The sequence below is a fragment of the Halyomorpha halys genome, unplaced genomic scaffold (assembly GCF_000696795.3).
Source record: "Halyomorpha halys isolate HHAL.00 unplaced genomic scaffold, Hhal_1.1 Scaffold266.1, whole genome shotgun sequence".
In the NCBI taxonomy this organism is placed as follows: Eukaryota; Metazoa; Arthropoda; class Insecta; order Hemiptera; family Pentatomidae; genus Halyomorpha; species Halyomorpha halys.
In genome coordinates, this window is record NW_027114321.1 from 140,789 (window position 1) to 156,043 (window position 15,255).

At 32.5% G+C, this 15,255-nt stretch overlaps 2 protein-coding genes across 3 annotated transcripts in view; both read left to right on the forward strand.

Annotated features, from left to right (window-relative positions):
- The window catches only part of Nf1 (neurofibromin 1), a gene marked incomplete at its 5' end in the record, with an annotated part of 128,258 nt that extends 123,873 nt beyond the window's left edge, over positions 1 to 4,385 (forward strand). For both annotated transcript variants that reach the window (XM_067051513.1, XM_067051514.1), the window contains 1 exon segment: positions 1,788 to 4,385. In XM_067051513.1, coding sequence (XP_066907614.1) covers positions 1,788 to 1,864 — 77 coding nt within the window.
- Positions 4,386 to 13,975: 9,590 nt separating this feature from the next.
- On the forward strand, positions 13,976 to 14,746 carry LOC106680533 (uncharacterized). The gene has a single exon (XM_014420305.1). The coding sequence runs from the start codon at positions 13,976 to 13,978 to the stop codon at positions 14,744 to 14,746; it is 771 nt and encodes a 256-aa protein (XP_014275791.1).
- The last annotated feature ends 509 nt before the right edge of the window (positions 14,747 to 15,255 follow it).

Here is a 15,255-nt window from a genome sequence, read left to right on the forward strand (position 1 = left end):
CGGGTCGAGCCGAACTGCCGTGGATGACTTGCAGCACTTAGGATTGGTCTAAGGCTTTGGACAATCATGTGCTCCAGGACCTTACTAGCTACTGAAAGGAGGCATATTGGTCGATAGGATTTAGGCGTTTCCTTATCCTTACCACCTCCTTTGTAGAGCAATCTCAAGTCTGCGATCCTCAACTTGTTTGGAAAGTACCCCTTATCCAGGCACTCATTGAATATATCCAATAGCTCTTCTGGTGACCTACTTAAGCCATGTGTTTTTCCTAACCTAGCTGACCACATCACCCAGATTTGCAGTTAGTGGCGACCTTGTTAGAGCACGTGGTTTCCTAACCTCGATGGCCATTTCACCTTATCTGTATGTCTCATGGCGAGCACATACTATTTCTATCCTATACCGACATATGCTTTTCAAACCTATAGATAGCACTGTATTAAATCCACAAGTATTATCATTATTTGTGGGCCAGACATAACCAAATTTCAAGAACCACTCTACAGACACGACTTTATGCTGATAATGTTTTTATTTATTTTTTCATTATCCAAACCTTAACACGGATACCTGATGCAGAGCCTCTCCTCTCTCATGTCTTACTCGGTCCAAAGCGAAAGCCCAACTCTTCTTGGAGTCTTCACCAGCCTTCCTACTCTAGACCGAATACCAGAAAACCCCTTTCTCTACAGTAAAAAAAAAAAAAAAACCAAACATATTATTATGATAGTCTTGCAGTAAACTCTATAAAAAAAACTTTCCGTTCATTTTAGGAGTAATTATTATCACCAGTAATATAAAGTATTTTAAGTCTATTTTTCTCTTTAAAAAAATAATGAAATTTACAAATTGACTTAAAAGAATTAATATAATATTAATGAAATAACAATTATTCTTAAAATTACTAGAAAATTTTATTATTATTATCACAATATTGTTTTACTAAACTGTCAACAAATCTCAGTTTATTCTGTTACAAATCTCAGTTTCATTATTATGGACTTAAAGCTTATTAAACAAATAAGATATTCTAAAAGTGGAAAATCTGTAGTGCAATGGGAAGTTGAAAACAAATTTTTGCATAATTCAGTATTTTATGTATATTAAACACAACTTTGTATCATTTAACTGCTTGAAAGCCACCTCCAAATGGTCTTAACAAAGACATATTCCACTTGATTTTAAAGAAATTTTGTTTGTTTCACTATGCTATAATTTAAAATTGCCTACCTACCTTTAATAGTTTTTAGTTATTGCTTCCTATTCAACAAAAAGTGACTTGCTTAAAAAAAAAACATAAAATATCAATTTTCTCCTTTCATATAGAGAATTGGACCATTGTGTATGTGAACTTTTCTCATTGCTTTTTGAGGTCTACTTTAACCTCTTTAAATATTTCTAAATACTTGCAGAACACCCTGTATAGTTTCCACTATGTTATGCTTCTATACTTTATCACAGATCTTACCATTAATTATTTTCTTATTGCGTCCCCCTTAATACAATCTTATCTTCTGCCCTATTCAACAATGGTTCCATAACCTCTTTGCATTCATTAAATATAATAAAAATTATGGTTGCTGAAAGTTGTGAAGGTGAAAAAGAACACTGGTGTTGTTTAGTGTCTGAAGGCTTTTTTAAATTTTAAATGAAAAGCTTGTTTGTAGAGTAGCTGGGTTTGTTAAAATGAATTATTATCTTTTATGTAATAGTTTTAGTACAAATTTTTGAAATGATTACAAGAATATTACTTATTTTAAAATATATATATATATATATCTTTTTAGAAGCCACCAATGAGGGGGAAACCAGTCGAGGGACCTTTACAAAATGTCGACCTGGAAAAAAAATGTCTTCTGAATGAGACTGTCTAAGGCTTCTTGCAGCTTCTAGTTTTAATTTGAGCTGGCTGTAAGGAGCTTTAATAATTATTTTCTTAAAATAAACCAAAAGACATCATTATGCGCTTACTATAGTATATAGAATATTGTAACCTATTTATTATGCAATTTTTTACTTTCATTATTTTCATATTTTAATCATCAAAAACTATTATTGAAAGTGTAACTACCTTTTAAAGAAAGACATTTATCAATACGAAACTATAAAGCAATCCTAATACAAATTAATTTAAACTTTCATTGTTTCTATTGAAATGGTCAATTACATTGCTTGATTAATAAGGTGTATTTTTTTTTACCATGGTTCAATTAGCCATGCTTTTACTGTATGATTCTAAAATTTACATACACAAAATATTTTTAAACTAGAGGTACATGTATTTATAATCACAATAAAGTACAAATTTAGTTATAAATTATTTATTTAATTAAGCAGTCTTTCATTACATATTGATAGTGATGATTTAATTTTGTATATGTATTATTTAAATTTTCCCTTGTTTTTATGAGCAATAAAAAAAAAATGTCAGAATTTTATTGTATAATATAAAAAAGAAAGTATCTAAAGTTTTAAGTTAGATCTTTATTATGAAATATTGTTCTTCATAAAACTTATTTCATAGGTATGTTGCTATGATCAAAATCTGTGGGTGCTTAGTATTTTTTTGGAATATTATGCTACATTATTAGGATCTAATTGTGTGAATATGAAAAATGAAAAACTGTTCTTGCATAATGGTAGTTTATATATTGGAGGTACAAGTGAGTTAAAAGGATTTTTTTTTTTTTGTAAAAAGTGTGGCAATAATGGGTAAAAATGGTTACAATTAATTATTCAAATATTATCCATAGCTATACTATCCATACTACTAGCCTCCACTCCCAATCTTTCTGGCTGCGCATGAATTCCCCATTGAAAGAATGACTGTTCTTTGAACCCAATTCAAGAACCATCTGACCCATTTTTTCTATTCCTTGTAGAAACAGAAGTGCTGCTGAGACTACATGAGTTAGTGATAAAAAATAATATTAGTCAGAAGGTACAATATGGAGAATACGTCAGGTAGGGTAGAATATCCCATTTGTATTTCCAAGTGGTTTTTGACTGCCTAGGTGAAAATTTACCTTTCAATGTCTCTCGGCTTTAATTCATATGGGTCTGAATTTTATCGCTTGGACCCATTCCCATGACTTAAAGGTGTAATGTAATTGCTTTTTGAGTTACTCTTAAAGATTACTTCCTATGTTTGACATAAATCTTTGTTCAATAATGTCTCCGATTCTGGATCTTCAAGCGTTTCTGGCCTTTCCTCAGATTACATGTACATTGTGCCAAGATCACCACTTTTGAAATTTCTAAACCAGTATAAGGAGTCCTTGACTTTTGCACATAACTATTTCATCTGTTATAGATTCAGGTATTTCTTCAGGATACATTAAATCACTGGTAATTTGTGAGCTTTATTGTTTCCAGGAACCAGTGATTCGTTTATTTCAGCATTTGAGTCTTCTTGTCTTTTTCTTTCAATACTCTGGAATTTACCACTTAGTAAACTATCAACGATTTCACCTATGATTCACCAGCTTAGTTTCTACTAAGAAACAATTCAATCAATTCACTTAGGTTGTAGAGTGGTGTGATTTAAGACTAGCAACATCATCTGTTTTAAATCTTTTAAAATTGACTTGTATTCCTAGTATAGTTATTGATTACCAATTAATAGGATAAATATAATCCAGATATTTGTTGTCATGTTCTTGTTACTAAAGTTTTATATTTAGTTTTGTATAATTTATGAAAGAAAAATATATAGTTCATAGTAAGTTTTATAGTAACTATTGTGTTAAATAGTTTAAATAGCTCTCTTATTTTGTAAGTTACAAAAAATTGTAATGAAAAGTGTAAAAAAAAAAATTAATATTGTTCTCTTTATCCTGAGAGTTGTGGTGCTTATAACTTGTTGAATTTTGTTATTTTGCACTAATAATATTGTTTTTCTTACTGATATATTTGTATCCAATAGATGGTTAAGTTTTTAATTTTTCATAAATATTATTGATGGGGGATTGGTTGGTCCAAAAGTGTTTAGATCTATAATAAAAGTAATTTTCTAGTTCACACTTATTATATGTTTGTCTTGCAATACTGGTCAATATAATACTGAAGGTTCATTATAAGTTATTTTAAAAATAAAAATAAAACATTTTTATATTTAAAAAAATTATTAATATTTCTAGAAAAATTGAAAATAATATTTCAATAATTTAGTTTCTGAAAGCACAAGTATTATTTAAATAAGAGTAATTCCAAGTTTTTAATATGCATTTTATTTTAGAATCCTCTTGATACTTTCCCCCATGAAATATTTACTATGATATTTCATTACTAGAAATATTGTATAAATAGAGATTACTAGAAATATTGTATAAATAGAGATTACTATAATGATTTACAGATGATAAATTAAGTGTGGGTCTAAGTAACCCACATCCACAGATTATAATAATAATAACCCAAAGTCAATGGAGGAAGGAACGGATGGAATGGAATTACCACTTCATGTGCTAAGAGAGGCTCAAGAAGTGGTTCTCTTAGATATATCAAGAGTTCTATGGAAGGTTTCAAATGTTTGATTAAATTTATATTTGTAGGTGGTTGAACCATGTTTCCGACCTCAGTTCTGAATCCAAGATTGCAAAGAGAATTAACGAATAATAATAATAATAATTTAATTATTTATTCAGGGATATGTCCCCTTAGAATAACAATATGAAAAATAGCAAGTAGGCTTAGAACATCAAATAAAAGTACAAAATAATGAATACATAGAAAAACAAAATAAAAATCATAATAAAATAACTTCTAAGTCTTTAAACAGAAAACAAAAAATAAACTTATCATATAAATAACTTAGAGAGAAAATATTTAGGAGAGTAGTATTTTAATTCAATTGAAACTGAGTGGCTAGGAAATGATAGAATAAGCGGGATTTGAAGGTGGGAAGGGTACTGGAGTGACGGATGGAAGTAGGAATGGAATTCCATAGGAAAGAGGATCTGTCAAAAGCTGGAGTTATGTGGATTGTTGAATATATGTATGAAGACCGGAAATAGGTATTGCGGAAATAACCTGAGGATTTGAAATTAAGGAGATCTAAGATGTATGATGTGGAATTCGATAAGTTGGTAGAGGAAGGATGCCAGGATATACTTACGTTGGTAGGAAGGGTAAAGCCACTTCAGCTTCTCATAAAATTGAGAAATGAAGGTGTTCCTGGGGAATTCTGAAGATGAATTGTACAAGGTAATTTATTAATCGTTTTAGTTTTGCCTCAAGATTCCCAGTGACACCCACATATACTATGCAACTGTGGACAAAGTGGAGAATATTAAGGAAGTAACTAGAAATCTATGGGTTTCAAATGCAAATAGGTGGCAAAGGTAAGATAACATTTAGGTAAGATGACATTTATCACTTTAAGGTGAAACAAGTACGATGAGAGATGTCGGAGACTTGGTTTTTCTAGAAAAGGGTTTTATAAAAGGTGATTCCGAGTTTTTTAGATGGTTTGATAGAACTTAAAGGAATTATTATTTAGGAACAGGGTTGGAATAGGGGGGGGGTTTATAGGAGGTGATTGGAACTTATTACAATTGCCTTTGTTTTCTCCACATTCAACATTAGCTTATTGGCCAATGCTCAGTGAATAATGAGGTCTAGGTCTTCTCGAAGTTTTGTTATTGTTGGTAATAGGTCAGAAGGCGGGAAGAACAAGTATATTTGAAAATCGTCTGCATAAATATGGATTGATCTGATTGGATTGAGTGTGATGGATGTGTAGAGGAAGATGATTAATATAAACAGAAAACAGGAGAGGAGAGAGGGTTGAGTGTCCTGAGAAACACCCCAAGAGAGTGTCTTGGAAGGAATTTGGCCTGGGACGACTACATACCATTTTCGATCTGGAAGAAAGGATATGAACTAGCACATAGCATTATTTGAAATGGGAAGATTTTGTAGTTTGTCTAGAAGGATATAGTGGTCTATTGTATCAAATCATTTTGATAAATCAAGTAGGATGGGGATAGTTAGTTCTTGGTTTTCAAAAGAGGTCTGGAGATCTTGGGTTATTTTAAGGAGAGTGGATTGCAATCAGGTCAGAAGCCAGATTGGAAAGGAATAATGGGGCAATGTTCTTCTAGGAAGTCTGAAAATTGCTTTTGTACTAGGTGATTCAACAGCTTTGACAAATAAGAGAGAAGAGAAATAGGAGGGAAGTCATGTAGTGTGGAAGGATTGTAATTTTATTAAAAGGGCGAACAAGAATGGTTTTCAAGGAGGAAGGGAATATGGAGTTTTGCAAGGAAGTAATTATGATAATTGTAGTGAAAGTTGTAAGTATAGTAAAGGATAGAAATAAAGACTGGGAGACTGGATTTTATTAGTTTTACTGGAATATTGTCAGGACCATAATCATTGGTGTGGGATTTCAGGATAGCTGCCTGTAAATTGTCATGGGACAAGTGGGGAAAAAATAAGTTTTCTATTATATAGACCTAATTTCATAAATATTGAGGTTGTGAGGTTATTAATATATTGTTATAATACATATTAAACTCTCAACAACAAAGAAATCAATTTTCAGCTTTTCAGCATTTCTTGATCACAAACTATTGTATTAATTTAAAAATGCCTTGAGCTCTAAATTTTGTTTAAAATAAATTATTGATGCATAAACTGTTAAATACAGAGAGAAAATTTCAATAATGTTTCTATATAACACCCACTGTTGGTACATTATTTCTTTTGAAACTTGATAATATTTTTACCCATTTTTATTCTATATAATACCAATCATTGCTAAATAGATACTCAAGAAAATCATTAAATTAGCAGTTTGATTTAACATATAAATTTTATTTTTCACACGCTTACTTATTTTGTCTGATAATAATATATACATGAGTCCAATAGTTGTTAATTATATTTTTAATCTATTTCAATCAAAAACTTCTATCAATTAGGATACTCACTAATGAATATTTTTTATTTGATTACTTAACTAGGGTAAATTTTATTTCTTTTGTAGTATTAGTTTTCAATTGGAAATTCTTTTATAATGTTTCTGTTAACTTAATATGAATATGAATTAATAATAGACAATAAAGTTAGATACTTATGATATTTTATTGTTATAAAATGTTATTTCCTAGGCTTTACTTCATTTTAAAGTTTTATTGGTTTTACCAATTAGAGAAGAAATTTGATTTTAAAATTGCATTAAAAAGTAGAATATCAGATGTGAGTTTCTATCTAAATAATTGCTTTTGATGGCTGTGATATACATTTTTATTAATGTTGATTAATTTTGGTTATTGACCATTGTTACATATATTATATATGTAATCTCTTGAATTTTTTTCTCTTATTTGTAATTTATATTTCACTATAATTAAAATAGATATTTGTTAACTTGAATACTAATCAAATATTTTCATAATTAAAAATGTACCACTTTTATATAGCTATTTTAATGGATAGTACTTGTGTTTCTAGTAAAATAGAATGCATGTCTTATGTTAATTTTATTAAGAAATCCATTTATCTATTGTTCTAAATTAGGGATTTATTATTTGTTCATGAATTACTCTTAAAAATAATTTTTGTTCTATGTTTCAAGTAATTTATTTCCTTCTCTATGTACCAACTTTTTAAAATTATCCAGTTTCTACCAGCTTCTAGAATTTCAGTAGTATATTTACAACTATTTTTAAACAACATATCATTCAGTAATGTATAGTACTAATAGTATTTAGTTTTGTATTTACTACTCCAATATAACCATACTTATTATCTCTTGAACATCAATTTTCAAAATCAGTATTATAGGTTTATATTTGTGAATAGTTAAATAATTATGATCACCTTAGGTAATTTTTTAACTAAAAATCTTTACAAATTACAAATAATCATTAGTGTAATAATACCGTGATTTAAATGAATTATAACGCTTTATAATTTCTATTTTTTTTTTTTTTTTTATTGAAGAATTTGACAGATTTTGATTCTTAATACGAACTGATGATTTATTGTTATGTTTCTGTTAAACTTCATATCTTGGTATATATTTATTCAGTTTTTAGATGATACTTGAAAACAATAAGATTCCATTAACCATATAGATATTAAATTTGTATATGTTTTCATCTCGCATGTTAGACATTGATATTCAAGAATGCAGAACTTTGTCAATTATTATTTCACCAAATATGTTATGCTGGTCCCTTTCCCTAAACATGTTGGATTTAATCATTTTAAAGCATTTATACTTGGTAAATAGATACATAAATAGTTACTCGTTATTACTGTGTTGTAAAGGTCATGCTGCCTATAAAAATAGTGGCTGTTCCAAAGTTACAAAATTCATTTTATGAGATTTGTTAAATATAAAAAACAAAAGTGCATCATTTTATTTCAGAAAATAGTTCAGTTTTTTCTTAGATTATACAAGGGGTACAATAAATGTCATTAAAAATAATAATGAAGTATTAAAGATGCGTGTTTTCTTTAGTTTATTTTATTCCAGAAAAACCTAGAATTTTTGCTCATTGCAAGTTCCATATCTTTAAAACTACCGACTTTATTAAACAAGGTAATAGAACATCATTTAAAGTACAGTAAATTTGCTAAAATATGAGCCCTAAAAGAGCTTTTTATGTTCATTAGTTCCTGAGGAACAATTTTTTAAAGTGTAACATTTTATAACGAAAAATTAGTAGTTGGTGACTTTATTTATACTTAAAAAGTACAGATGCCTGATAGCACTCAGATTAAAGCTAGTTTAATGTAGTATAAATTAGTATATTACATTTACCTTCCTAGGAGTAATAATAGTTTCCATGATATTTCCTAAAATAAATTCTCAAGATGTTGAGAAAATAAATTTTCTAGTAGTTCCGACAAAACTTTTGGTTTATGAAAAATTATATCTCAGGAACCATTAGATGTACGGATATCTGTTAGCTGTTGAATTAAAGCTAGTATATTGTACCTATAAAGTAGTTTATGACGTTTATCTTCATAGAAGTAGTTTTCATGATATTTGCTAAAATAAATTCTCCAAATATGAATTTATCGTTTGGTATACCATGTTTGTTTCACGATGTTTTAAAACAACCTTTGATTTACGAAAAACTATATCTGAGGAACCATTCAACACACAGATGTCTTTTAACACTCAAATTAAAGAAAGTCAAATTAAAGTAGTTTATATTTATTTTTTCTGTAAGAGGAGTAGTTTCCATAAAATTTACCAAAACAAATTCACTAAATGTTGATTTCTCAATGTTAAGAAAAACCATTAAATTTATGAAATAGTATTTCTCAGGAGCTATTTGATTCTCTATTAAACTATTCTCATATTTTAGAGAATTTAATCTACTTTAAATAAAGTTCTATTAAGTTATATAATGCAAAGAAGTATGAACATATTAGTTATTAATAATTTAAAAATTGAAATATGGAAAGAAAAAGAAAATTGAGAGGAAGAAAATATATGTAACAATAATAATTGATAAAGAGGCAAAATATAAGTAAAGTAGACCATAAGAAATGAAGAGAAAAATTTTTTTTTTTTTAAAACACCAATAATATATAGTGAACGTAACTTGGTTAAGGAAATACGTAACGTAACGTGGGTAAGGAAAATGGAGAAAAGTGGAGAAAAGAAGGGGTGGTAAAATAAAGAAAGGAGAAAGAAAAAAAAAAGAATAAAACGAACCTGTTAGCTGGAAAATCAAACGCCTTATGGATACTGCGCCAATGACGGCCAAAATCTGAATTAAAAAAGCCGTTACAAGAATGACTAAGTGTTTTTTAAGAGGAAACGTTACGAGAGGGTAAAAAAAAAAAGTAGAAAATATTTAGAGGAAGAAAGCGTGGAAGAGGGTGACGACAAATGGTTATTGGAAGAGTTAAAACTATATAGGAACCAGCGAATTACCGAATAATGAAGTACCGGAAGATGACAGTGTCATGGGTATTTAACAGCAGTTAAAAAGAGGAAACGTATATAAGAGGGGGACGACAAATGTGTAAGAAAAATTTTAAAAGTGAAATAATACGTTAAAAAGTTGGCGGAAAAAATAAAATGAATTAAAAAAAAAATTAATAATAATAATAAAATAAGATTTGAAAAAAAAATAAAAATGTGAAAATTACTTTTTTAATAAATTAACTATTTGGGAATATGTTAATGATAAGTTGTTCTTGTCGGTTTTTAAATTGACGGAAGAAGGTTCTAATTGGATATAGAGGCTTTCAGAGATGAGCCTTTTGTCATAGTTATGGACTGTAGCAAGTATAGACGTTTTGTTGAAATCGAAGGAATTATTATTATATTTATGGATTAAATAAGTAGTGTTAATTTGTAATGAAATTATATTTATTTTACATAGATTATTATAATTTGTTTTTAATGAAGTTTATTAAATTAACTTATTTAATATTAAATTATTCTCTTAAAATAGATTATAGGACAACTCTATCTGTAAGTAAAGTAGTCCTAAATAAATTTTAAATAAAAAATACAGAAATTCTAGCCAAAATACTTTTGAATATTAATTATTGTGCTTTATAAATTATTAAAAAAGATTATCCCTCTGATTTTACTTGAAAGGTATTTTATAACGATTGAATTAATTATTTTTACTGTTATGTCGAAATGAACAATTTGATAACTTCTGTTATAGATGATATTAATAACACAATGGGACGATTCTGTGATAAGTTAGTACCGGTCGCCTACTCATGGATCGTCTATTTCCGAAAAAATAGTATTTTTCTTGGCTAGGAATTCCTGTTTTCTACAATCGAGGCCAAGAACAATATCCTCGTCGGAAATAGGCAGCAAAAAAATACGATCAAACACAGGGGGTGGTATGAAACAAAATACTAAATAATTTATCGACGGTCCAGTACCAAAAAAGAAATGGTTGTTTGGGATTTCTCCCAGAATACCAGATACCCATTCTAGATTAGGTTCAAATGTAATAGAATACATAGGAGAATATTAAATAATGTGAAAGGATTACAGTAAAAGAGTAATTTCGAGCTGAGTAAAATAAAAAACATATCCTGTGATACCTCGGACCCTAACAAACAGTAAAACCTCTGAATAACGGACACTCACGAAAAGGATATGTTGTCCGTCAAAAAGGGGTAAATAAAAGAATAATAAAAAAATTAAATTATAAATAATAATAAATCATGTCTTTTAAGCTATGATATCTCATAAGTACGAGAAAATTAAATATGAATTTTGTACTACTTAAAAACAATTTTACGTAACATTCATCCAAGCTGTCGAAGAGAAGCCCGACATGATCTCAAGTCGTCACAAAGAGGCCTGACGTGATAAGTCCGTCATAAAAAGGCCCGACACAGAAAGGACTTACTAAACGAGGAACAATAGATAACTAGAGAAATAGCAAACAATAACGAAAGAGATGGCAGGAGAATCTTCAGGGACGGAAAGAGAAGAGACACAAGGACAACCAGTAGAACAAAATAATAGGAGACAACAAAACCCAGCGTAGTTAAACCTCAATCAGGGACCTGTGTTGCGGATTCTGCACTCAAGGAAGGACAGGCCCAAGCGATATTAAGGAGATAGCACTAGCAAAGACGTCTCACGAAAATTTGGTAAACACCTAGACACCGCTCGCAAACGCAGCAGCTCATGCCTACCAACAATCAACAATCAAGACGTGCGTTGTCAAACTATCTTCCACTTTCTGACAAGATTTTATCCGGTACGCCGTAAAACTGGAACCTCGTGCGAAGAGCTCTTAACACCGCTTCTGCTGACCTCTCTTTCACTGGGTACGCCATAGGTAGTTTCCTAAATACGTCTATTTCTGTGACCCACTTGTATCCCTGAATCCCTTTCACGTAAACGAATCCGATTGAAGATCACTAAGTGGTGCTCCTGGATCGCTTGAGGTGGTTGTCAGGCAAACGTCACAACTACCGATGGTCTCTTAAAATAAACCACCAGAAGTATCGACAGCGCAACGCCTGTAGCGTTTCGTTCAGCCCTCTATGGGTGGTCTTTCCCTAGTGATATGCGAGGATCACCTCCTTTTGGCGTTCCGCGTCACGGAGAGTTTCTACCATCATCGTACAGCGTATAAACAACCGGCGAACCCAATCTGTTCCGTCAACCAAAGACGCCGAATTTTGTCCCACACCACGTAATTTCCTACGTATAGATGATGGGTTTGATGCATCCTTTAGTGCTCTGCAGATTTGGTTCTCCTTGAGACTGGCCTGGACCATATAGTCACAATATTATTTGCTGACGTTTATCATTAATGATTTAATCAATTTCTTCCATTTCGGTTGGTCTTTCCACAGTTGAGTATTCATCTTCAGATGTCTCTCCTCTGTTTACTGATTCTTCTGTGCCTGGTTGTTGTTCTTCTTCCGGGACTACTCTCTCAAGAACTGTCTAGCCTGTCCAGATGGTTCTCCCTGATTATCCTCGATCACATTAACCATTATTGCCCTTGAGAACCAGTCAGCAACAGTACTGTCTTTACCAGGCTTTTATGTGAAGTCCATATTATACTGGTTGAGGATCTCCTCCCATCTGGTGATACGCGCGGACGACTCTTTCAATTTTCCTACCCACTGCAACGGTCAATAAATCAGTCTGGACCCTAAAACACTTTCCAAACACACGATTCCTAGAAGTTCCCGTTCTAAGGCACTGTATCTGGCTTCCGCTTCGGTGAGGCGCCGACTGGCATAGGCTACAGGAAGCTGTCCCTTTTCAGTTTCCTGTGCCAACACCGCTACTAGAGCATACTCACTTCCATCTGTTGTGAGTGTAAACTGTTTCTCGAAGCCGTGGAATGCAAGAACTGGTTCCCGCTGAAGCTGCTCAATGCTTTCCGGATGTTGTTTTTGGTGTCACTACTATCTTGCATCCTTTTTTTAACAAATTATTGAGGGGCACAAGGTACTCTGTCATATGCGGAACAAACCTTTGGTAGTAATTTAATGCTCCTAGTAATCGCCGAATCCCCTTCACGTCTGTTGGTACCTCCATTTTTTGTAGCTCCGACACCTTCTGGACGTCCGGTCTCACACCTTGCCGGGAGATGGTATGCCCCCAAAAATTGGTCTGCTCTTGCCCTAGTGCTGACGTTCCTCGGGAAAGCTTGCGGCTGAACTCCCTCATTCTCTGAAACACGCTCTTCAAGTGTTTCCCATGGTCACTTTCTGATTTGCTGAACACTAGTAGGTCGTCCATATACATCTGACAGACTGCTTCGTCCAATCCCCGTAAGAATTCGTCCATAAGTCTCTGGAATTTAACACGAACGTTTTTCAGACCAAATAGCATTCTGGTGAATTCATAGTAGCCTCTTTCAAAAGTAAATGTAGTTTTGTATTGATCCCTGGGGTGCATTTTAATTTGGTGGTATCCCTCCTTTAGATCCAATGTGCTAAAAATCTTCGCACCGCCTAATCTATCGAGAATATCTTCAAATCGGGATAGGGTATTCATCGACCATATCTCATTGAACGAGGAGAAGATGGTTGGGGGTGCGGTCAATGATAAAGACAAATGAGTTGGATTAACCTGTTTTATTGTGCCAACGTTTCGACGAGCGTGCGATAGTTTCTAGCCTTCTTCAGGGCTGAAAATAGAACAAGATAACAACCACAGTAAGTATAGAAAAGTAAAAAAATAAAAAAAGAAAGTATAAACAGAATAATTTTACACATGAAATGAATAATTTTACAAAATAGAATTAATAAAATGAAGTGATGAGAGAAGCGGGAAATAAAATGTATACATAGGTAATTGAAAAAGTTGGTAAAATAGTATAATTAAGGGAATTAAATAAAAATGAAGTTATATAATGCAAAGAAGTATGAAAATATTAGTTATTAATAATTTAAAAATTGAAATATGAAAAGAAAACGAAAATTGAGAGGAAGAAAATATATGTAACAATAATAGTTGATAAAGAGGCAAAATATAAGTAAAGTATATCAAGAAATGAATAGAAAAAAATTGTTCTGGAGGAACAACCCCGTGCTATGGTTCGCCACCTGCGAGGCCGTATTCTCGACTTCGAAGGTCACTTCGAGCACCTTGAAATTCCAACTTCTGATCCCGAATATCGATCAGGACGTATTAATACAAGTGCAAGACCTTATTACGGACCCTCTAAAGCAGACCTATGAAAATTTGAAGGCTAGGCTTCTACAGACCTACGGAGAATTAGAAAACCTGAGGATAAAGAAACTTTTAGAAGACATCCCGCCGGGAGACCAAACCCCGTCACAGTTACTTCGAAGGATGCAGCAACTAGCTGGAGATTGCGTGAACGCAGAGTTTATCAGAACATTATGGCTGAAAAACCTACCCACTAGGTTCCAACCAATATTGGCCGCCACAGAACACACAGATGTGGAGAAACTAGCTGCTATAGCAGACAAAATCCATGAAGTATCAGCGCCAACTGAAGCCTACACCATCACTCGACCAGCCACTTCGAGACAGACTGTGGATAAGCCATCGCGTGAATATACAGATGACCTAAGGGATCTCCGGCAAGATATAGACAGAATACTTGGTATCTTAGGATCAAAAGAGCGTGGACGAAGCCTAAGCCGAGGACGGAATGGCACACGCGCTAGATCCAAATCCCATCCAAGCGTTATTTGCTTCTACCATCGACGCTTTCAAGAAAAGTCTTTTAAGTGCAGGAAACCTTGTAAATGGGAAGCAAAGAGCCCTGAGCAGAATTTAAACTCCAACCAGTGAAAGTTGTGGCGGAAACTTTCACTCCGCACCCCACACCGCCGCCTTTTCGTCAAAGATCGAATAACAGGCCAGCCTTTCCTGATAGACACAGGAGCTTCAATTTCACTGCTACCAGTCCCTAAGGGACGGCGCAGGAACCTATCAGACTTCACACTTGTAGCGGCTAACAATTCCTCGATAGCCACTTACGGCGAAGCAACCAGAGATGTGGACCTAGGTTTTAAGAAACCCCTTCGCTGGACCTTCATACTAGCAGACGTAGGCAAAGCGAGACCCTCATAATAAAAATGGTGACGACATAAAAACCAAATGGCAACCGGGTAGACTCAGCCTAACAATATGGCGCTGAACGAAATGAAAAAGGTCGCATGACCTTCATAATAAAATGATGGTGATCAACAAAAAAATTGCGGCCGGGTACACTCAGCCTCTGCCAATTCCTTAAGTCACGTGGTCAACATGGTGGTGAACGAAAAGAAAAAGGACGCGAGACCCTCGTGATAAAATGG